Genomic DNA, 24,984 nt, shown 5'->3' on the forward strand with positions numbered 1-24,984 from the left:
CAGCAATACCAACCTGCGAGGTAGTTTACTTTGTAAATGTATTCATTTTTTAGTGGAACGGTAACAAAGGAAATCCTTCACTCAGAGGGTGGTGAGGCCCAGGCCCAGAGGAGCTGTGGGTGCCCCATCCCTGGGGGTGCCCAAGGCCAGGCTGGATGGGGCTTTGGGCAGCCTGGGCTGGAGGGAGGTGTCCCTGCCACGGCAGGGGGTTGGAAGGAGATGGTCTTTAAGGTTTCTTCCAACCCAAACTATTGTTATTCTATGATTTTGTGCCTGCCGGTGGGGCAGGAGATGCTGCAGGGCTGGCAGAGCAGGATGTACCCAAGGGTGAAATGCTAAGGGAGGGGGAAAGCCACGCTGCTCGGCAAACTCACTTCCTTTCTTCAAGCCTTGTTAAGCTTCTGAATCTGAGGGAGAACTTAATTAAAGTGAATAAAGGCAATAAAGGCTTAGGAGGGGGAAAATAGAGCAGCAAGCACCAAGCAGAGAGACAGAGACAAGAAGAAAAAGAAAAGAGCAGGAAGAAGTAAAACACAGGCTTCATTAACTTGATTTTCAGACCTTTTTCAGCCAGCCTTATTAAGAAAAAGGGCATGTCTTGGGCTACACAACGGATCAAAAGCAGGGCATGGTGTTTTTCCTGAAACCAGTGTCTTTGCAGCTCCCCAGGGGAGTTGGAGCTTCTCAATAGGTGCAGAGGAGTCAGCAGCCAGGCAAGGGGAGGACACGGTCGCTGGATGTGCAAGGCTCCGTGTTTCCCTCGTGACAGTCTCAGGATGAAAGCTTGGCAGTGTTATCTCCATCCCTGTCAGGGGAGGCAATCATCAATAAACGAGGATTGTAATGGGGAAAGGAAAGGAAGAATTGATCCTGCGTGCTTTTCTGCCTGAAGCCTGTGTGCCCACATCCTAAAAGTGATTTTGAGGCCACCCTGGTACCAGTTTTTCCATTTTGGTACTCCCCTGATGGACTGCTGGATTGCAGGGATGGCTCTGGGGGAGACATAGCCCTGACACTCTTGTGGCCTTGCCAGCCTCACTCTGCACCTCTCCTGCCCCAGAGCCACAAAATAGAAAATAACTACAAAGGAGATTGAAACCATCACTGGTCTTACGAGATGTTCGTTCCTTGCTCATTTGACCATTTCACAGTAGAAACAGGGTACCTCTGCAGTGCAGGTCCCATAAAAATAACCCAACAGCATGCTATTATTTCATAGAAGACTTTCCCAGACCAAGAGATTCACATGCAGTCTCAAAGTCACTGCTAACTTAAGTTATACAGGACTCTTAGAAAGCTTGCCTCTTGTCTGAAAGTAGCTTAAAATCATCAATTTTTACAAAGACATCTCATTTGATCTGGCAGAAAAAAATCAGGCACCTTGAAAGAGCATTTTTATCCCTCTTGTTAAGTTTCTGCAGAAAGCAAAGGAGGACCATCCAAAAGTCACTGAACGCAATAAATTAAAGTTCTGGTTCAGCAGGTTGAAAACATCTAATGCAAAGTGAAAGGTAATTCTTAGACGCCCTGCAAGTCGGCTGTTTTAAACGAGGGCAGAAGTAATTGGGTGTGCCGTACCACTACTGCACCAGGCATTGCTGCAGCATTACACGGGGGGCTCAGCTCAGTGGAGGGCTCCCTAAGCCAACCTGCTCCCAATATTAAGAGCACCTCAGTTTTGCACATCTCAGCATCTCGGTTATGCACATCTCTCAGCTGGATCTTGGGCTGATTCATGTGATTCATGGCTTTGAAGGAAAGCTGACTCCTTGCGATGCAATGCGGGAGCCGTGCGATGGGTCTGTCGTGACAAGCCTTTCCCCTTCCCCTGCCAGGAGACGGAGATCAAGATGAGAAATAACGTAGCCAGAGAGCAGGTTTTGTACCCTGCACACAAGCTCCAACATGTGGGGTGCAGTGTTTGGGTACTTAGGACATATTTCAAATTATTAAAAAAAAAAAAAAAAGGCAAAACAGAATGGCTCTAAGATGCTAGAGCACTGAGCACTCAGATAATTTGCAAACTGGATGAAATTGAGTGAGTGTTAAGTGCAATCACCAACTTACCCACTGAAATTTTATGAAGGAAATTCTAGTCCAATTCCAAAGAAACAAATGTATGTTTTCTGGGGAAAATAGTAATAATAATAATGGTTTCTAAAAAAAAAAAAAAAAAAAAAAAAAAAAAAAAAAAAAAAGTCATAATAAATTTAAAAAAAAAATGGGGAGAAGCACAGAACCCTAACGACAAAGACATAGAGCTAAGAAGCAATAAGACAACCAGTTTTTAATGGTTGTCTCAGCATCTGGACATTCGCATCCACACTGTAGCAGAGGCTTTCTTTCACGTAGGTTTGCCCCCCTGAAAGGTTTGCTCATCCTGCTTCCCTGACTGACAGATACATTTGCTGTCTGGGGTGTTTCTTGCTTTCTTTGGGATTTGGAAAAGAAAGCCAGCTAACTCGGAATTGCAATTATCACCAGACACGTTGTCTTGAGATTGCTTCAATGCAATTTGCTTCCTGTCTGTGGGAAGGGGCTGACGTGATCACATAAAGCTGCTTCCATTTGTCCTGTACGTACCAACTGCTCCCGTGCCCCTGGTGAGAGAGCGGTTGCATGAGGTTGGTTGAGTCAAAACTTGCAAGCCTGGGCATTCATCAGAAATGTTCTTCATGTGTGTCATTCATTATGTGTGCTAATTGCATGGGGCATGGCTGGCGAGCTAGGCCTGGCAAGGGAAACCCAGGGAGGAGGCTGGAGCCAGCTTTTGGCCAGGGTAATAACAGAGGGGAGAAACTCCTCAGCAGACCTCAGGGCCCAGGAGGTCAGGATCCATAACTGGTCCTTCTACCAAAGCGTCATGCCAAGGTATCCAGGTGTAGCAGGGAAAATAGGCCATGCTAAGCCCCAACAACAGGAGGCTGCAGCCCTTTGCAAGAGGATGATGTGCCAGTTCACTGCGCTCATGCTTGTCAGCTTTAAAATCATAGAAATATTTGGATTGGAATAAGCTCAACCTTAAGATAACCGAGTCCAACCGTCACCTAACCCTGCCAAATCCACCACTTCAGCAGCCCCCCACCAGCGAAGGAAACCGATCCTACTGCTGGGAGAGCAGGGAAACCCCAACAGGGTGTGCAGACAGCGGGAGTTACGGCTTGTTCCTGGCCGGAGTAATTTGTATATAGCTGGAAAAAGGTCATGGTGAGGGAGGATTTCCTTGGGAAAAAAACGGTTTACAAATAGTAGAAATAAATACTCCTTGCAAACCACTGGAGGTGACGCAAGCCAGCTGGAGCTGGCTGAATCTGAGCAGAAACAGAGCTTTCTGTGCAGCCCCAAAAACACACGGCCCCTCCTCACCATCCAGCCCCCAGCTTGGCAAAACTCATCCATTGCTTCTTCTCTGTCTACACTGAAGGTGTTTTACCTTCCTTTTAAGAAAAGGCTTTGTTTCAAAACCTTTAACTGTGTGGTTGGGTGAGCCAATAATTTTAGTGATGTTTGGAATAAATTTGATTTAAAAGAGCAGAGCCTGGAGTTAGGGAGAGCATCAGATGGCAGGGTCAGAGTCAGTCTGATGTGCTGGTCTTATTCCCTTTATTTGATCAGGCAAGACTGGGTCCAGAACATTATTGCTTAGTGAAATGCCATCATGCGGCATCAAACAGATGAACTTGGTAAATGAACACGCCTGGATTATCCCTTCGCCCCGCTTCTTCCCCAGATTTGGATGCAAAGCTTGCTGGGTGGGACAGGAAACACAGAAACAGGCAGAAATCCCAGAGCTGCTGGATCTGGAGGTGGGGAGGTAACACCAGGCACGTTGACTCAGCACCTGGGGCTTTCCCAGCCCTGCTGCACCCAGACCAAAACCTGCCTTGGAAATCCTCTGTAGCTGCAGCCCCGCAGCCAGCCCATGGGGGGAGGCACACCAAAACCCTTCCGGCTGCCTTCCAAGGGCCTCTGAGACACCCAGTGTGAACAAGGAGATCTGTAAAAATGGGTGATGGCCCATCAGCAAGAGCGTTTTTTTATTTCGATGTAGAAATGGAAGAAGGAAATTAGAGGAGGACGGGGAGCTAGAAGGCAGCGAAGCGGCAGCGTGCCCGGCGGCCCAAACGATTTACATGACCTGGGCCCTGGTTAAGCAGGACTGTTATCTGATGAAATCTCCCAGCGTGATGGCCAGGCTTTCATCAGCACGCAAATACTTCAGATATTAAAAATGCAAGGCATGGATTTTGGCACGGGGACCGAGATGAGTCATTGTTGCAGAGTGACTTTCAGCATGTGTGGACGCTAAGTGAATGATGGTTGATTATAATTCCTCTCCCGGGGTATTTATAGGTATAATTAGACAGACCTTTCCGAAATTAAAGGTGATGAAGTTATAATGAATGAAATTTTCATCAAAGCGAGGCTTAAAGAATACAATGACTAATGCACAGGAGGAGACGTGGGGAGAGAGGACACCCTGGGAAAGTCCGGCTGTCCCGAGGGAGAAGAGACACAGCCGGGCAGCACGATGCCCACTCCAGCGTTTCACATCCCCTGACAGCGTTTGCTGCCGATGTGAAGACACGCAGCAAAATGCACACGGCATTAATTTATGCCCTACACCTCCTAAAGGACACTATCAGGCATCGCACTGAGCCTCGCTGGGAGGAACGATGCGTTTGGATGTACTGTGGGAGATCACTGCTCCCGCTGCTTCCACATATGACTTCACCATCTAAACACGCCCATGGCATCTTCTCTGCTGCTGCTGGGCTCTCCGAGGAGCGCAGTTTAAAAACAACTCCTGCCAGCTGCTTGCTAGCCCTCGCTGTTTGTTTTTTCCCAGCAGCGAGGCTGCGTCAGACACTTCCTCAAGCCGCGTCTTCAGAAGTTTGCGTTAGAAAACCCCGGTCACAGCCCAAAGCTGAGCACATGCTGCCACAGCTGCTGTCACCTGGTCACGAGCTGGCCATAGACTGATTTATCCCGCAGCTCTTCCGAGGTCTTCCTCCTCTGAAAAATTGCCAAATCTGGAAAGAAAAGCTGATACAGACAGTCAGCCAGGTCACCTACCTGTGTTGCAGCAGCACGGTGTGTGCACGGTGGCCGGCTCCCTGGCTGCCACCTCCCCGGGTGTCACAGGGGGACCTGGCTCATTCCGTGGGCCCTGGGGAGCCAAATTTGCTGGGACACCCTGGTGGGACCAGGCTCGGAGCTGCAGGGTCCTGCTGTGCTGGATGGCACTTCTTGGGACCGCACAGCCATGTGCTGCAGGAGCACTCCTATGGCTTAGGCTAACCACCATGTGTCACAGTTGCTGCCCATCCACAAGCTGGGCTGAAGCGCCGAGGTCTTGGTGCAGGAGGTGGCACAAAGAGGGAGGGCAGCAGGGAGGCTGCCAGCCACAGCATCACCAAAATCCTGAGAAACGGGAGAAAGAGGGAGCAGAGAGGGACGGGTGCCAGCTATGCCATGCGGGCAGGAATAACCTCAACGCACAATGGAAAAACAGCAACGGGCACGTACAACAGGATACAAGCGAGGTGTGAGTCAGGCTGTTGTTAAAAAAAATACGGAGAAAAAGAAAGCAAACATCCTGCTGAGCTGTCTGAATAAGAACAGCCTTCTCCAGGGGTGCTGCTGCTGCGTGCAAGCCCCGGAGAAGCTTTGCCTGAAGGTTGCAACCAGCTTTGGGCACACTGCAACAGGACAGAGGGGCTCAGCAGCGTGGAAGACACAAACCTGGTGGACACAGCCCGATGTCTGGGTCGTTTAGCAGGAAAGGAAAGCTGCTGAGCAGGAGGAAGCAGGTCCCAGCCAGCGCCGTGGTTCCCAGCCCTTCTTTTTGGTTTTAATTTGCTTGATATTGGCTGAGCGCGTGGCCACCCACCGGCCCGCAGAATAGATGAGATTTAACCAAACTGTTCCAGCTCAGCCCGCTGTCACGCCAGCCGCAAACGGGTGACTTGCAGCTTGGAAAAAAAGCAGCCCCCGACCGGCTGGGGGCACGGCTGGGGCTGGGAGCATCCCACGCTCCCCGGCCCCCCATGTGGTGCCCAGGCGAGGATGCGCACGGAGGGTGGTCAGGAACACCCAGCGGCTGGAAAAGTCTGACGGGCGGCTGCCTCCACGCCGAGCTGGGACACCCAGCAGGATAAAAGCACCCAGATCTCCTCCGTGGGATGAAATATAACCGGGAGCTGTGCGTCCTGCAGCTCCCACCTGCCCACCGAGGTAGGGTAGCAGAGCTGGGTAAGAGAGCTGAGATCCCTGCTACAGATCCTGGGTCATCTCTGCAGGGCCCCGAAGAGCAGGGACATTTCAAAATGATGTTTTTGGGGTTAGCTCCTGCAGCAAGAGGCAGTGCTGCTTGGGGAGGCCGCCCTGCACCCACCTGATGCAGACAGCCCCTGGGAGATGCAGACAGCCCGTTACAAAGGCAGCGGCCACACAGCACCGCCTGCCCGATAGGGCTTTAATCTTGTTTTCATTTTCGTGCTCTCGAAGGTTAACTTGGGAGGAGCCACACGCAGACATCAGCCCCTTCCTCGCGCTGCCTTTAACCTTGCCGTGAAGGCTCCGTTCCTGCAGAGACAACACAAAGCGCCCCTCTGGGAGCAGCTGAGATGTTCACCCATTATTGACAAACGCTTCCACAACACCCAGTAATTCATATTTATCATATTTATCATATTTATATTAATTCATTTTATCGTGGCTGATCGGTGTTGAGGGTGAAAGATGAAAAGCTACGCAGGAAAATAGATCCTCTTGCCCCCAGCCAGAGCTACAGGTACAATAGGGAGTGAAGCTCTCCCAGGCCTCATCTCCCTTGAAGGTCTCAAGGCTTTCAGGACATTGAGGCAGCTCCTACAGCCTCATCCTGGGTGTGTGTGTGTGAATTACCCCCTCCTCCGTCCCGTTCCTTCAGGTGGAGTTGTGTAACGCGGGCAGCTTTTCCCAGCTCTCTTCCATCTCTGGGTATTAGCTGCAGGATCAGGGCTCCCCCGTGTCAGACCCCGGGGAAGGACGGGGAGTTCATCCAAGGTCCAGGCCGTTGTTGGGTTTGCACATCGTGCAAAGGGTCAATACCCCTGAGGGCTTTAATACAGAGCCCAAATCATAGCAAATTAATAGGATTTGGGGCAGGAATGAGTAGGAGTTGCTTTCTACTCGTATTTATTTGGACTAGCGCCGATAAGAGCCCGGGGATTTTCCAGACGGCACGGCCTCTGCTCAGATTTCTGCAAACAAGCCCCTGCAGACAGACAGACAGCACGGGAGGGAAACAACCACCAAGCAGGATTCGTTATGGTCACCTCTTAGCCACGCCACGTTAGCGTTCGGCACTCCAGGCTGCGGGATGCAAACAGACTGCCTCGAGCAGGAAAATAAAAGCAGATTCGCTTGCACTTGAAAGAAAAACAAAGGAGCGCTTGAAGCGGCTCTGCCTTGACCCCGCGAGCTCTCTGGCTGCACGGGGGCTGGGGTGGGACCAAAAAAAACACCCAAAACCCCAGAAAACTCCAGGAACCCCAGCTGGTTAAGTCCCCCACTCTGGGCCAAAGCACCACAGGGAGGCCCACAGAAAGCGGCGTCCTGATGTAAAGAAATATTTAAAGATTTGTCTCAGACCTCCCTCTTCCTTCTACTTCAGTTCTTTGGGAAGGAAATTTCCACCCCCCTGCTCAGATGTCCCTACATCCCTATCAGTCAAACAGGGACAGCCATGAATTACCGGGTGTTTGTCATACTAGAGATAAAGGAATTCCATTTTAGTCCCCCCCACCCAAGATTAGCCACGAGTGCACTGCTTAAGTTCCAGTTTGAGGTATGACACAGAGATGAGACTGGAGTTTGTGTCACATTTCTGTATCAGTGAAGACCAAAAGCGAGCCCTCAGGAGTCACAAACTCCCCAAATCCTACACCCAGCAGTAAGCTCCTAGTGTAAAGCTGAGCTTCTGGCTCCATCTGCTGCCAGGAAGATGGAAAAAAGATGAGAACGTGAACAAGAAACAGCCAAAAAATAAATAAATAAATAAACTACAGCCTCGTCCTCTGCTCAACTAATGCCCTAACGCTGCTGTTGAAAGGCAAAGAAAACAGAGGTTGCTTCATCATGGCAATTTCTAACAGGTTCAAGATGTGCAGTTCTTTACCCGGTCAAGACTGACAGGCACTTGAGGCCTTTTAAGAAAATAACCTACTTGGGTAATTTTTAACTTTCAGGCATACTGTCTGAGTGCATAAATTCAGGTTTTTGCAGCTGTAAAGAATCCCAAAGGACAATGCCATGAGCACGGCTCTGAGATTGCCAGCAGGAAAGACAAAAACTGAAGGAATCCTGCACTGTATGCTTCCTGATCCTCCCCACTTTGCGCTGCTCCTGCCTTTCCCTGCTTCACGTGGCGCCTTTAAACCTCAGTTTACATCTACCCGTAAACAAAGATTTATTTTTCTGTCAGAATACATATTCCATGATTTCACGCCAAGAGAAACGTCCGCGTTTTTTGGCAAAGAGCACTGGCATATAGCACAATTCGGCATTGTTTTTGCAAACAAAGCTTCCAGTGAAGTCAATGGCAGCTCTGGGCACACGAGGAATGCTGCTTTGCCTCTTGGGTGCTTAGATTACCTCCCCGTGTTTGCACAGCACTCAGTGCACAGTCACTGTTCGTTTAGGAAAGCATTTCATATACCATACCCGGCACAAAGAAACAGCAGAACGCGTGCAGGCACTGTGATGGAGACAGATTAAGCCTTTAGAGCCAAATGCTTGATGTGACATCTTGTAAATGCACATGGACCTCCAGGAAATTTTCAGATCCCTTTCAAATCCCATTTTAAATATAAATTTCAATTACAACAGCAGGAAGCATCACCAAAGAAGTGTCATTGCCACGCCTTCTTCCCTATCAAGATGCATCTCTATCTCTATCAGAGAAGAGAAGAACTTGAAAAGTACTGGGAAGGCATCAAAAGGGCATTCTCCGGGCTTGCTTTCCTCACCTCTTCACTTCTATAACGCTAGGATGCAAAAAACAAACTCAGAATATTTTATGAAATGTCTTACGTACTTTCTTTGCACATTTCAGAGTACGCATTACACTAATTTGTAAATGATTTCCACTTTGGCATCCTTCAAATGCAAACTTTGTTCAGGAGCAGTGCCTGGCAGAGCTGTAGCACACTTGAGCAACTTGTACAACAAGCACAAACACGAGAGCACCGAACTTCTGGCGCTGAGCTGTTGGAGGCACTTTAGTTGTCTACATTTTTTTGGTAAGAGAAGCCCTGAAGAAAATTTCTAAGGCTAATTAAAATCCCAGACAACAAACCCAGCGACTGATTTACAAGCCCATTAGTTATATGAGCAGCTGCATTTGAGCTTGAGAGATTTAAGCCATGTCACTGAAATCTAGCAAGCATGAACTGGGATTTGGCCAGCAGACAGACAGAAAGACATTTTCCATGGTAAAGTAAGCCCTTATTTTGCCCTCTCCTTCTCCAAACACACGCTACATGTCACAGGCAGACGATCTCTTTACTCCCAAAGCAACGTATGGGGTTTCTTAACTCTTTTCCTGAATTTCTGAGCTGCTTCAGCAGGCACTACACACCTGCCTTCCTCACACGGGTAGCTATGGCTCTGGGAACATGGCAGAATTGAGGGCAACTTTCAGGTCAAAAAGGAAAAATCCTTAATTACCCAGTTATTAAATAAGTGTAATTTAAGATGAGTTTTTGACTTGTCTTCAGAAAGGCTTTACATGCCTCTATTTTCATAAGCTCATCAGGGAAATGAGATTCAGGAAGCAACCATGGGATGAATAAAAAGCCCAGAGATCAGCCAGCAATGATCTGCTGTACAAACAGAAAAAAAAATCAAGTTCTGAGCAGACTTGGCCCAGTTAGTCTGCAACTGGAAAGTGGGCTGGACAAGATCAGAGCTGAAATCGATAACAAAGCCAGAGAAACCTTCTGAGTAAGAGGCTAAAAGACAATAAACCAGAACAAAATGTTACATGCGGGTTATTCTTGCTCGTTGCACAAACAAACAAAACGAGGACAAACAGGTTCAAAGCTGTTCTTCAAAACAATTCGCACAGAAGGGAGTCTGCAAGGACAAGCTGAGAGATAAAAATATGCCACTGCAAGAAAACCCAAACGACAATGCTTAGGCATGAAGTGCAGTACAGCACACAGGCGGCACAAACAAGTCCAGCTCTGCTCAGCAGCAGCGAGGGCATGGTTGGAGCAGTGAATCACAGGAGAGCAAGAAGGGTGAAGAGAAACATTACCTTGCAGGAAAAGGAATAGAATTTTACTGAGAGAAGGAGAAACCACTGAAACAGGAATGATAACGATCTTTACACGTGTTAAAGACTGTTGTACAGAGGGACAATAACCCGTTCTGCGGCCCTGATGGGCAGCAAGAGAGACACAGACAATAAATATGGTAGGAAACTTGCTAGCTGTGAGGACGAGGAAGCACTGAAACAGGGAAAGGAGTCTTCTGCCCTAGAGCCCTTTCAGGCAATTATGCAACCAGTGGCGTAACTGGGGCAGGGGAATGGACCTGATCATGTCCTTGGCTCCTGCCAGCCCTACTGCTCTAGGGAAGTAATTTTTTTTGGCTGCTAAGGATTTTGGAGGGTTCACCTTTTGGAAAGGACTCCAGCAATGATGTTCACACTACAGCTTCTTTCAGTTACTTCACCTTTCCTGGTAGGTTGCAGAAGCACAGCCTGCAGAAATGGCAGCCTTCCCAGGCAACACCTTTCTGCATTTAATTCCTGAGGCTAACAGTCAGAGTGACACACTGCCCCTTGCACAAATGAGACCTTTCCAACTTGAATCACTCTTCCTCCATCCATGGCAGCTGACTGTATTTTGTCTGAAACCAAGTAAGGCACACACCTGGGTAAGGCACTCACGGGGATCCTGAAGGGCAGATTGGTTCATTTCTATGAACTGCGTCGCCTTACAAGCACCACAGCATTATTCACCATTTGCATGGTAAAGCACTCATCCTAGGGAAAAAAAAAAAAAAAAAAAGAAAGAAAAAAAAACCAGCAAGAGCTGCCATATAAAGAGACAAAAAGACAGACTGTTGTGGCTCTGGATGGAGGTGACCGCAAGTTTCTGTGGGGCTCACTCTTTCTCAGTACACTGTGGATTTAAATTGCACATTAACTTTTTTTTCTTAAAGCAAGGCATGTTTTAATAGAAACATCCAGATTATAGGAAGTTCTGTAACAGTAAAAACAGATCTGTATACTCAGATCTATTTTACAAGATTGCAAAGCCAAACACCGAGACCAGTCTTGAGAACAGCAACTCGAGTTATAAAACCAAAATGCTTTACACACAGAACACAGCCTGATGCTTGTCAAGATCACCGGCACAACACCCAGTTTGTGAAATCTTCAGCATTGTTTTTTTTCTAGCTGTAAATGAAAAACAGAAATTCTACCATAATGGCAAGCGCTTCCCCACTACAAACATCTCACCACGAGGCAAAAATACCAAATGTGATGCCTGGGAGAGTTCTGAAAGCTCAAGAGCACCCTTACTAAATATATATATATATATATATATAAGTTATACTCTAAACTTTGGCCAAGACTTTCAATAATTAAGCACATTTCTACAGATGTGCCCCCCTCAAACACTCTGACTCAGTTTGGTAAGTTTCGACTAGATGAACAGAACCTCATCACTTCATCTCCAGGTATTCCAAGATTGGAAGCTCTTTAAAATCATTATTAAATTATAATGGCTCGGAAGAAAATAAAAGACAGCTTTTTTTCTTTTTTTTTTTTCCTGTTTTTAAAGACTTAAGTCCTCTTAGATAAAAGGAATTAAAGATGCTTGCTTCACGTGCAGGCCTTCATCGCACATATAACAACACACCAGCTCGGGTCAGTCAGCAGATACTCTTTAAAAGCCACGTTTTCAGAAGGACAGAATGGTCTTATGAATTATTTCGATGCACTCTCTGATTTCATCCTCCTTAATCACCAGAGGCGGTGCCAGCCGGATGATATCACCATGGGTAGGTTTGGCAAGAAGTCCGTTATCGCGAAGCCGCAGACACACCTTCCAGGCATCGTAGTCTGCAATGAAAGGAAAGTCATTTACACCGTGCCAGAGAAAGCAGCGCATTTTCAGCACGTGGTATGAGGAGCCAGACTGTAAACTGCTTGTCATTTAGTAGTGAGAAAAATCAAATATCATGTGCTCGTTCTCGCAAATGAAGTGGTGACATCTGAGCAGCTCTCCTGAATTTGCAGTGAATATTTAAGGCTGCTGCAAAAACTGAGCTTTGCTCTTTCACAGATGAGAGCCTGCCTACTTGTAGCAAGGGATTAAACAAAGAAAACTAGAAATGGAAGCCTGCAAGAGGCAGGTAAGATAAGTCTGGATAGGACCTCAGACAAGGTTACTTTTATGCCTGGATTTCAGCGCATCACATGCATGACTTAAGAAATTACAGCCCTTCCCTTGCAGCACTTTGTCGCTTAGTATATTGATGACAAAAAAAAAAAAAAATTGTCTGCTCTGGCTTTTAAACCATTTTCTGGTGCGCTTCAGTGTGTTAATCCCTAGAAACTTATTTTCAGTCGTTAACTCTTTCCTTCCTTATGCCTTCCAGTATTCATCTAATTATCCTGGAATAAACAACCTCAGCCAAACTTCCCACAGTCTGACAGAAACCAGCCTTCCAGACATGGTCAGTTATCTCCAGCTGAACACACAAAGGGGCATTTGTGGGGAGCTAAGTTCACCACCAGGTTTGAACATTATCCAGTCATAAAATAATTCATGTTGTTAAACAAAAAAAGTTTAGATTGAGATAGTAAAAGCCTCCTACTTTTAATAGCACACACTCAAATTTATAGGCAGTACTACAGTGCCAAGATCAGAACCCAAACAAGATGACTATAAGCTATGTCCCTACTCCACAGATACTTGCGATTTCAACTCGAAAATTGTTTGTCATGCTACGACTCTGCAGTTGATTGTGTTTCCTTACCTTTGGTTTCCCGGATTACAATTGCATTGAGCAGTCCTTTCCCTCTGACACAAGTCACAATATCAGATGGTGTCTTCATGAGCTCATTTCTTAATATGTTACCCATTCTTTCTGCATTTTTAGCCAAGTCTTCCTCTTCAATTACCTACAGGAAGGTTAGAAGGTTAGTGCTTCAGTCAACTGAAGGGCACTGCATTTGTTTTAGTTGTCTACTCCCACATGGCACACAGGGACATTACAATTGCTGAGATACAAAAGCTGACCCATCCAAGGTGCCACTGCAAACATAGCACATCCAAGCTACTTATTAAGCCTTCACTCCTTTATTTTCACAAGAAACAAATCTCTAAACTGTTTTCCAGTTGTCTTTTTTTTTTCCTCCCCAAGTGAAAGACAAACCTCTGAAAACTCAATCTCTGAGTTTGGCCAAGTCCATGTATCAGGCAACGATGAGGCTTTTTAAGTGACTTGCTTAAATGTTGTGAATTATGCAGTCACAGAATGTTTAAAATATGGTATCTGTACAATATATTTTACTAGTTTTTGTTTGAGCTCCAGTGCCATGTGTGTTATCAAGCTCACAGAGCAGCAAACTCTTAAATATGGCATAATGAAATATACTATTTTTAAAATGACTCAGTGAAATTAGTAAAATCATTCTACTGAATTTAAGTACCTTAAACCTTGTCTCAGATAATGGCTTCAATGGCAGAATAAAATTTAAGACAATAAAATACACAGAAATTGGGGTACATTTTCAGCTAAGACTTCAGAATTTGTTTTGTGATCTTAAACTAAAGGAGGATGGATTTAGATTAGACATTAGGAGGAAGTTCTTCACTGTAAGAGAGGTGAGAAACTGATACAGGTTACCCAGAGAAGCTGTGGATGCCCCATCCCTGGAAGTGTTCAAGGCCAGGTTGGATGAGGCCCTGAGCAACCTGATCTAGTGGGTGGTGTCCTATGTCCTATGGCAGGGGTTGGGGTTGGATGATCTATCTTTAAGGTCCCTTCCAACCCAAGCCATTCTCTGACATGATTCCACATGCAAGTAGTTAACTACTACCAATTTTTCATTCTTATTAAACATAAATTTCTATTTGTATCGTAACACCAATAATGTTCCTTATTTAAGCAAAGATAATGTCTGTGTGACATCTTTATTTCTTTAGGATACAAATATTAAAACACAAACCTCCAGAGCTGCTATTGCAACACGACAGGCTAACGGATTTCCTCCATATGTAGATCCGTGTTCACCAGGCTTAATGGTCAGCATAACTTCATCATCACACAGCACTGCGGAGACCTAGAATGGAAAGGTCAGCTAACTCATTTGCCTACATCATTTAGAACAGTAAACTTAAAATCTTTCCGAAGTAAACTTCTCCTCAGGGCTCAGGAAAGGGTGCTTTTCATCCCCTGGTGATAAGTTACATCTACATTCCTAGCTCTGTGCAGAAGAGGACACATCTGACAATCACAGAACAGCTTAATCCCCTTAGATACACTCAGCTATACCGGTAATATACAGCAGTTAACTACAGCTGAGAGGCATTTCTCCAAAATGAATATTATTTCAAGAGTTTAAGTTTCATAACTCTGTTTAACAGGTCAAAACCAAGCCAAAACAGTTCAAGGCAAGCTGCAATTTTCAGCTTAATCAGCAGAAATTTATGTCACTCCAGGAGGATAAACCCAGTCATGTGGGCATGACAAACAAGTGAACTAATGCCAGTTGTTCAGAAAAATGCTTTTAATAGATGATGTTTTAGCACACGTTATTTTTCTCCCATTTTACAAAGTTAATCAGAAATTCATTAAAGCAAGACTGTGATGATCTACTGCCCAGAGACAGTGTTAGAATCACTAACTAGTGATTCCAGAATGAAAGGCTGACCACCAGACACTTACCTTTCTGATATTATCAAACTGAAGTAAACAGAGATACATCAAATCTATTCAATTAACAATGACCAAAACACCTAAAAAATCCCAGAAGATGCATCTAATGATGCGCCAAACTAACAATTCAAGTATCAACACAGAAAGTTCAGTGCTCTCTAGCCATTTCAGCTATACATGTAACTATGTATTCCATAATTTTCTGATGCATCACTCACAGGCTCTACTATCTGGGTCACAAATTACAGTTAATCTTGTAAACACCGATTTCTAAGCACAGCAAATATTAAATTTGTCTTCCAACTAGTAGACTTTCAGTCTTAATTACTTTAAAAATGATTAGCCAAGTAATTTATTTATTTATTTTTGTTACTCACAGGATATAAGCCACCAGAAAGGGCCTTTCCAAGAAGAATTATATCAGGTCTCACATTTTCATGGTCAACAGCTAGCATTTTTCCTGTTCTGGCTAAACCCGTCTGGATTTCATCGGCAATAAACAGAACCTTTATAGAGATAAAAAGAAAAAACACACACGTTACAAAAAATGACTTTTCACTCCCATTGAACTTCAGTTCAAATAGAGTTGCACGCAGTGAAAGACCTTCCAGCTGTATCATACTATGTGCGCTTCTTTTACCCCCTCAAGACGCACACATCCTGTGAAATGTCAAACTAATGAAAAGTAAATGTACTACCCTAATTCTCTCTGACATCTTTAACAAAGATTCTCTGCTACATCAGGAATACTCTACATCGGCTTGGTCCCTGTTCAAACAGAATCTATTTACACTACAACAGCAAGTGAGATTTCCAAAAAGTTAGGATTAGTCCATCTTTTACTCCAAGCGCATTGTTTGGAAACTGACCTTTGAAAGCTTCTGAAAAATGCCATTTTAGCAACTCTGCTGGTCTCAGTCTGATGCCTCAGTGTCTACATGACTCTGAGAGCCTACATGCAAGTCTTTGATCTCATTTTCCTAAGCTGCACTACTGTCATGTGCTGAAATTCATAAAGTACCTAATTCCTTTTCTGTGAGGTAAGCATCACAGTAACAGCGAAGGCAGCTTCATTACTTGTATGTCAATAGCTTCCTCTGAAGGTTTGGAATAATTTATGGGTAACATTTGGAAATTAAGAATCAGAACTCTGTTAGAACAAAGTGCTGATTTTCAAATCAGACAGGCTCCATGGCAATAAAAAGCCATGAATCAGTAAAACTTCTGTTATTTTCCTTACAAAGGACAAAGCCTAGACCTGTACAAGAGCCTGACCAAGCTGATGCTGCAATAAGGGAAGGCAGCCTGCTTCTGAGCATCAGCAGTACCCAACAACAACAAGAGTGAAAAAGAAATGTAGAGTTCAATTAAAATAAATGCAGTTTCAAAAGCTTCCATTAGAAACTTACACTGGTGACAGCAATAATAAACAGAGAAAAGTGAGCACTGCTAAGAAGTACTTCCAGGTAAGGAAGCAGGAAGTGTAAGTATCCCTACCCTAATCCACTGCAATTATAAAACAGCATTTGAAGTCCTATACCTTGCATGAGAATAACCTTACAAGACATGCCAGGACACACAGCATGTGATTTTAAGCCACCTAATTCTAACGAATTCCTTACGTTGTGCTTTGTGCAGAGGTCCCGCACTCCCGTGAGATAGCCTTTGTCAGGAACAACCACGCCTGCTTCACCTTGAATTGGTTCAACCATGAAAGCGGCTACGTTGGGATCTTGAAGTGCCCGCTGTAAATATGATGTGCACAGAAAGAGAAAAAGAAAAACTTGTACTCAGGTCACATTTACAAAATATGGGAAGAGCACATAGCACAACCTAGCTGTCACTCTGTTTTCAATCCTAAAAGCAGGTAACGGTATTCCTGTCAGACAGTTATCTCAGTGCCATTTCAGTTCCAACACAGAAGCCGATGTCCCTGCTTGCCTCAAAAGATCAGTTGGTGTGCTCACTCAGGGAATTACGAACCTTAAAAAACTGCAAAGCCAGACAAGCAGATTATCGGATTGGTTCATAAGTTACCTCAGAAATATACTCAGTTTTGCATTACTCCATACAAGGCAAACAATTGCTCAATGCTTCCCCCAGTTCACCTCAAACAAAAAGGAATGGAGGCTCTCTAGTACAAAGCTGTCATCTTAAAGCAAAGTCCACCAGCTACATTCTTGCACTATCAAGCTCTAGAAGGTTTACAAGTCTACAAGACTCAAAAGATACGAAGATTCCCAGCACAAGTTTACTGCAGCTTTCCTTAATACTGCCCCGTAAACAGGATCAATTCAGTTATTAGTCTGATGGACACGGATGTGGGTTCTGGGTCTCCAGAGCATACTCAAAGCCTCAATATAAAGTTAGCTGAAAGCCAGTAAATACTTACAGAGCTTTCACAATGAACAGCCTTACTTAGGTTCAAAGCTGATTTAGCTACTCCACAAAGTAACTATAACACAGAGAGCCTTTAGTTTCCCCTAAACGAACTCCTAGGAGGCGGGCATCTGTCCCATAAACCTCCACAGATGGCTCGTTGTACTAAGCAGGCACAGCAGACAGGGAGGACTGACTTGTCACTCATGGAGATGATGCATGCCAATGATCCTACTGCCTCAGTACCATTTCTGTTTAGCTGGAACCCTCCTGCCTTTCAGGTCCCAAATCCAGTTACCCTATGGCTGCTATCAAGCACCATCTACCCTCCAATGCACAAACCCAGACTATGAGTGTGGGAAGTTTTAATCAAGGTCAACACTCTGCACTGTCAAGCTGTTGGGGAATCAGTAGCATTTCAGTAACTTGAATGAATTTCCAGCCTAGCATGCTTTTAAGGATGTTAGGAAGCTTGCAAGACTGGTAAGCAACTGCAGTGAATTCTAGTTATCCAGTCATTGGAGAATCCTTAGCATTTCTGAGAAAAGTAAGTCAAGACACTAGCTTCAGAATCCACGCCCAACTTTAGAACATATTTTACTTCACGCAAGTGTAACGTGAATCCCCTTGCAGTTTATTTGCTGTTCTTTATTTATACCTGAAACATCTTCTACACCTGAAATGAAACAGATCTTGTTGTTTGCCTTCTACCTCCTAAAGTAAACTGAAAATCAAAGCCAAAGGAGAATTTACACCCATTACCTGCAGTGTATATGTATCTAGACATATATAAGAAATACATATTTCTTAATGGATATGTTTTAAATGACAAGCTTCTGATTTTCCTGCCTTGCTATTTACCTAAGAGACACAGTAAAATAATTCCAAATACCTCAAGAGCTGGTAGGTCATTGTACGGGATCACTTCGAAACCTGGCATAAAGGGTCCAAATCCATCATAACTGGATGGGTCTGTAGAACTGGAGATAGCAGACATTGTTCTGCCCCAGAAGTTGCCAGCTAAAAATAATAATATCAATAATTACATAGCAGACATCTCATTGACAAAATTACAATGCATTTTAACCTCACATAACTGGCAGAGGTTCATTACAAAACTAAGAGCCAGAACAGTTTGTAGGACATCATATTTTTGACCTGCTAATGAATTTTAAGAGTTGTCTAACATTAGCATCCTTCCAGCAATTGTTAGCAGTTTCCATTGATGCCTTAAATACATCAGGTTGCTCTATCAAAAGCACGTTGGAAAAACAAACGAATATTATGACATGACCTGGCAAGTATACAAAATAACTTCCATGAAGAAAATACCATCCAGAATTTAAATCCTATAAATAAAGCTGCCAGTAAGCCTAAAAAATACGTTTCTGTGTAGTTCAAAGTTCCAGGAAAAGCCGTTTATATTTTTAAAAACACTCTGACTTTGCACTATTTCATATAGAAACATGAGTTAAAATGGTTGGGAACTAACTATTACCAAGACTATGAAAAATTATTTTAGTATTTCCATTGAATCAACTTACTATCACCTAATTGATAATTAGATGTCTGATAAGAATAAGGAAGATAAGAGTTCAAAACGGTCACAATAACCCCTGCTATGCTCTGGGGAGTCACTTATCGAAGTAAGAAAGCACTTACTGAAAGTTGACTGACTAAAGAGCAAAATAAAATATACATGGAAGAAATGGAGAAATATTTGTTTAAAGAATTCCCAGGAAAAAAAAAAATCTAATTGTCCCTAGAAGACATAACTCAGTGCTCAACTTTGAATTTCAGTTTATAAATGCAGTCTAATGACAATTTATAGTTCAGCTATGACATGCACCAGAAGTCAGAAACAGACTGCAGCTGTAGCAACCAACAAACAACAGCAATAAATACATAAATACATAAATAAATCACTTATTAGTTAGTTTCATTCTGGGAAGTTGTATAAAATACAGAGCCATTGAAAAGCAGCAGAATCAACAAAAAGCACTTCATCTACAACCAAAAAATACCAAATAGAAGTTATTTGAACTAGCCCTAAGCAGTCATTTTTCAGCAAAGCACAGTAGCTTCTTCAGTGGTAGGCAACTTTTCCCTGTAATATAGCCAAGAAGAGCAGATGAAGGATGAAAGCACACCACTTAGATAGTCAGGACCCACTATCAATTTTAGCAAGATTGCTGTTACCTTTGTTGTATGATCAAGACTACAAAATGGCTTTACTGGATTAAAGCCAGCTTCTGGAATACCGAATTAAAGAATGCCGAAGAGAAACACTGGTAGAGAAGGAAGGAGGTTATCCTGAATGTGGGATTTTTGAGAGGGGTCTCAACCGTTTAATTCAAATGAAAGGTATCACAAGAAAGAAGGAATAAAAATATACTGCACTTTAACACCCAAACAGTGATTAAAAGAGCGTGGAGGATGAATGCAGCTTCCATTTGACTTCAGGCAGCTATTAAGCAATATCTGACAACAAAAAGGGTTAAGTAGTACAAATAACGTCTACTTTATATATCCAATTGCTGTTTATAAAGCTCTATAAACCACTTCATTAACAGTGCTTTCCTTCCTTCAGTGAAAAAACAAAGCATTAATAATACTGCAGTGCAATCGCTACAGCTACAGGACGAGTGCTACCGCCAGTGTCTAGAGCTGCCTTCTTCTCAGTACCTCAACTCATAACCCACACGTAACGTACCTGCAAAAATAATTTTTGCTTTGTATTTCGGAATGCCTTTTACAACGTATGCCCACTTCCGAGCCAACTTACAGGCAGTTTCTCCAGCTTCCACTCCTAAAACATAAAGCAGCACCATTATCATATTTGCACACCGGACAGGTCATCAAAGCAGTAACAAACGCATCAGTGCAGCACAAAAGTGTTGATTCTCATGGAAAGAAATACAGTGGCAATAAAATTATTTTTTCCTCTTACCTGTGTTCATTGGAAGAACTTTGTTATAATTGAACATTTTGGTGACAAACTCCTCATATTCACCGAGCACATCGTTGTAGAACGCTCTAGAGGTAAGGGTCAGTTTTTCAGACTGAGCTTTCAGAGCACTCACGATCTTTGGGTGACAGTGGCCTTGATTAACAGCACTGTAAGCGCTTAGAAAGTCAAAATACTTTCTGCCTTCAACATCCCACACGTAAATACCTAGAAAAATAAAAGTATGGTAAATACTGCGGAGCAGCAAACCCCTTAAAATATAGTTAAAAATCAGAGTAAATTTAAATCAAGCCAAAACACAGGAGCAGTACACAAGGTTAAGTACACACTTAAACAGGGATCCAATGCAGTTTTCATGTTCACCTTAACACTGAAGATCTCCATGCAAGGCAGCAGAAGAAACAGAGCTGCCTGAAGCTTTCTTGCTGAGTTATTCTTTAGTTACGGAAATCATCAGAACTTAGACTTTTGTTTAAATAAATCATTTTATAGAGAGCACAGTTGTATTAAGTGGCCTCATAAGGCTGCAGCATAAGGCCTCATAGAGAGCTATGGCCTGCAAATTAACTACCTTTACTTCATCAATTATCTCAATCTTCTCTGCTCCCAGCCCGACAAGAAAAGAGTTTTGAAACTGATTAGCTCAAAATCATTATGTATACACATCCCATCAACAGGAGCCAGGGCAACCGAAATAAAATACCTTTTCCCTTCTCCAGAGCCACAGGCAGCGGGTGGTAATTGTGGGCCCCATATTTAGCCTCACGTTCAAAAATGTAATCAGAGGACAGAGGTCCTTGAACTGTTTTTTTGGTAGCAACTGAGGTAGCAGAACTCAGCGAAGCATGAACACCTCGGCAGAGAACAGCGAGGCTCTGCGGGCGGGTGAGCTTGGAAAACATTGTTGACTTCAGGTATGCCGTGAGAGATCTGGAAAAAAAAAGGAAAAAAAAAAAAAGAAGTTAATGATTAGCACTGACAGTACTTCTGAACAAATATATGACGCGATTAAAGCGCTTCTACTGCCAGGATTACAGGTTTCCCAACCGTTCTGCGCTGCAATTAGGAAAGCTTGTACGAAGTATAAAGGAACGCAGCACTGACTTCAACTAAGTTGTTTTTTTCCCCTATTCTAATGCACATTCCCAGAAACAGAACAAAAACTGCACGACTCAGCAAGCCTAAGAGCTAGTCCCCTAATTTTTACCTATAAAAGTACCTTTTCTTTGTGCCTTAAATTGCAACTAAATTTATTAATACAAGCTATGTTTAGCAGAGCAGGGAAATGATCAGAAAGTTAAGTTTATCAAGCCGCTGGGGCTGCTGAAATGCCTTTCATCTGACGAAGACTTCCTTAAGAGAAATCTCAACACAGAATCAGAAAGCAAATAATATAAGGCTGGAAAGAAGCACCTGACCAAATAATGTTTAGCTGATAATTTCAGACTGATAAAGGACAGATTAGTTTTAACCAAGGTCAGCTTTAAGAAGTCAAGTTAGTGGCTTTTTGTATAAACTGCATTCTTGATGTTAAAGCGTATCCAGCTACACATAAAGAACTCCTTGTTAGGGGCATTTCAAGGCAATGAAAAAATGAATGGAAAGTAACAGAATTTCATGAAACACACACACGAAAAACATTAGGAACTTGAACTTCCACTGCATTTTTCCCCTTCCTGCTCTGTCAGAGCAACCACACAACTAAGCCTTCAAAAATGAAGAACAGAACCATGGTCTAATTCCCAGCAGTAGGTGGCATCTTTCCATTTAAATTCCACAAGCATTTACCAAAGAGTGTAATTAATATTCCCAGACTTATATGGCTAACGTGTCTTTGGAAACAAACTTGTCAAGTCCATCAAAGTGGAAGGCGGAACTCCAAGATGTGGTGAATCTTTTCAGATTTGTATTTGACAACGGAATAGAAATTGTTTCCACAGTTCTCTGACAGCACTTCCAAATTATGGTAAAGGATTAAGAAGCACCTGAAACACAACACTCGGACAGCGTGAAAAGAATCCTTTGCAGGTAAGTTCTGTGTCTTTTCATTCAGGGGAAAGCATTAACACCAGAAAGGCCCAGGATGTCTGTGAGAGCTGGAAGGAGCAAAGGATTCTTCCACGTTCAACTTGTTCTTACTTATAGAAGCGCAAGAGAAGGATGAGAGTAGTGGGGACAGCAGAGAGCCAAGGCAGAGATGCTCACTTTAGCAAGACCAAGCGCAGTCAGAGCTAAAGATTCCAGTCTTGCACAACATCACACTTACAAACTGTAAAAAGTTATTAGCCCACAATGAAGATGACAATGACAAGTGCTCTGATTATCCAATGCAGCCTCCTTTGCAACAGACTCCACAGCAAACTGAAGAGCTTTTTAAGGAACCTCAACACTGGCGCACTACCTAACAACAAAAGTACACTGCAAAAGATGTGTAAAAAACAGGAGAACACAGGGACAGTTTATGGGAGGAGATGATTATTTCAGGCTGCTTGCAGCAGCAGATTATTCTACATTTATTTTGGTAAAGGACTGCACGCTGGATGAGTCACCTTAAAGAGGCTTTTCTTCCAGCAGATTCCTCCGACGTTATATTGCCGTTCCTCATTTCGAAGCAAAGCCAGAAAAACGATTTCCTGCATCTACCAAAATCAGCAGTCCCCGTTCCAGCAGGAGATCAGCTGCTCCTCAGCCCTGGGCGTTTTACCAACTCAGGGCTGTTAAGTATTAGCAGTCTGTGTTAATACTCCTCAAGACTGTCACTCAAATATTTTACCAAAAAGGAAAAAAAAAAAGGCAAATATGTCTTCATGGAAGAAAAATTTTGACAGAGCTGCACCACTCAGAAACACAACTTGCTTAACCCCTTAACTGCCATTGGGCTGTGCCACCCTGCCCCTGCCACACCTCCCTGGCAGGGCAGCTGGTTCTGTGATAAGCTCCTCTATTTTTGGACATGCCCCATGAAATGAAAGCTGTAAAGGAGTGAAACTCTTACCTGCACCTCACCAGAGAGTTAAGGTTCTGCAGGGAGAGTTACAGAATTACTCTTCCTTCAGGGTGGCAAACCTTAATCAGAAAGACTTCCCCTCCAGGAGGAAGAAACGACCTGCAAGCTGCGGAAGCGAGGCTCTATCATTTCAGCTGAGCATGGGGGGCGTGACCCTGAGCAAAGCAGAGCGAAACCACGAATTCCTGTTGCATCTGGAGCCGAAAAGCGAGGAGAAGCCTGCTCCTGGCGATCCGCACGGCGGTTTCAGGAAGAAGGAGGGGTGCAGCAGGGGGGAAAAGCAGGAACTCGTTACAGGGCAGGAGGCAGGCGGGAGGTGTTGCATCAGAAACGGGGCCAGCCCCCCCCGCTGAGCGCTAGGGAAGCAGCTTCTCCTCCATAGCAGCCCCTCAGTAACGCTGCTCGCCTTACACCGCCTTAAACCGGAGAAAATAAACCCGCCCGGGCCAGTTTTACCTCAGCAGGGCTAAAAACAACACGAAATAAATACATTTTGGGGGAGGCGGCCCTGCCTGAGGCGGGCGGCAGCGGGCGGGCTGCGAGCTCCCCTCAGGCCTCTTACCCCCAACGGGCCTGAGGGGAGCCTGAGGGACCCCTGAGGGACCCCGGAAGGCTCCCTCACGGCACGGCGGCCCCGCCGCGCTCCCCTCCCTCACGGCGGCCCCCGACATGAGGCGAGAAGCGAGGCCGGGCCCGGTTTTTCCCCCTTGTCCCCCCCGCCCCGGTCCCTACCTGCCGGCCCTGCTGCTCCGCCCGCGGCCCGCGGCGCAAAGGCGGGGGCGGCCGGCGGCAGCTGTCACCGCGCCTCACGCCCCGCCGCCCATTGGCTGCCGCCGCCCGCCCCTGCCCCGCCGCCGCCCGCCATTGGTTCCCGCCGAGGAGAACGCCCCGCGCTCGGCCAATCGGAGGGCGAGGGAGCCGCAAGCCCTCAGGGAGGGCCCGCCCCCTCGCCTCCGCGGCCGTTGGCGGCGCTGCCTCAGGGCCGCCGCCCCCGCAGGGAGCTGGCGGGGCCGGGGAGGGAACGAAAGGGAGAGCACGGGGAAAAGCGAACAGAAATGGATAAAATAAAGACGAAATGAAAAAACGGGGTTTGGGCCAATCTGTCCCCGCTGAGCCGTGTCCCCAGGCACCACGTCCAACCCCTCCTGGAGCACCCCGAGGGACGGTGCCGCCACCACCTCCCTGGGCAACCCGTCCCAACACCTTGCTGCTCGTCCTGAGGGGAAATGTTTCCTAATTTCCAGTCTACACCTCCCCAGGTGCAACTTAAGGCCATTTCCCCTGGTCCTATCGCTAGTTACCCGTGAGAAGAGGCCGACCCCAGCTCCCCACACCTCCCTTTCAGGGAGCTGTAGAGAGCAATGAGGTCTCTGAGCCACGAGTAGTGAAAGTGCATTGTTTTTAACCCAAAAGACGAAGAAATGCTGTGAAAAGATACTGAGACTATTTCCCTTTTTATATAATCCACCTTACTAAAACCAAAACCAAAGCAAAGTCTCAGCAGTGCTGACTTCTGGATGCCTCTTGACTCATAAATTGCCCTGACAAGTCTATCTACGCTGCAAAAGTCCGCAGCTTTTCCACAAAGAAAACGCGGTCTATTGGGTTGACAGCACCCAGGATTTGCGTATCTCCCCCCACACAAACACAACCCCATGGAGATGTCCTGGAACCCTGTCAG

The 24,984-nt window shown here is 45.0% G+C and overlaps 1 protein-coding gene across 2 annotated transcripts; it reads right to left on the minus strand.

Moving 5' to 3' along the window:
• Positions 1-11,440: 11,440 nt before the first annotated feature.
• OAT (ornithine aminotransferase) lies at positions 11,441-24,108 on the minus strand. 2 transcript variants are annotated; one of them, XM_084525988.1, is made up of 10 exons: positions 24,036-24,108; positions 21,000-21,226; positions 20,279-20,503; positions 20,042-20,137; positions 18,221-18,348; positions 16,572-16,694; positions 15,327-15,455; positions 14,240-14,353; positions 13,045-13,189; positions 11,441-12,124 (listed from the first exon to the last, which is right to left on the minus strand). In XM_084525988.1, exons 2-10 carry the CDS (start codon positions 21,196-21,198, stop codon positions 11,964-11,966), a joined length of 1,320 nt encoding a protein of 439 aa, XP_084382114.1. In that variant the 5' UTR covers positions 21,199-21,226; positions 24,036-24,108; the 3' UTR covers positions 11,441-11,963. The 2 variants fall into 2 exon arrangements, with proteins under 2 accessions (XP_084382114.1, XP_084382115.1); XM_084525989.1 differs by lacking the exon at positions 24,036-24,108 and adding an exon at positions 23,292-23,548.
• Positions 24,109-24,984: the final 876 nt, after the last annotated feature.

Source organism: Aythya ferina, assembly GCF_964211825.1.
Source record: "Aythya ferina genome assembly, chromosome: 7".
Classification (NCBI taxonomy): Eukaryota; Metazoa; Chordata; class Aves; order Anseriformes; family Anatidae; genus Aythya; species Aythya ferina.

Bases quoted from the DNA above. Each gene is read 5' to 3' on its own strand.
- OAT (XM_084525988.1), bottom strand. From the start codon at position 21,198: ATGTTTTCCAAGCTCACCCGCCCGCAGAGCCTCGCTGTTCTCTGCCGA. The intron at 20,504-20,999 runs GTATTTTATTTC...TTATTTTTCTAG, and splicing joins GGCTCTGGAGAAGGGAAAAG to GTATTTACGTGTGGGATGTT. The intron at 18,349-20,041 runs GTACGTTACGTG...TATTATTTTTAG, and splicing joins AGCAAAAATTATTTTTGCAG to CTGGCAACTTCTGGGGCAGA.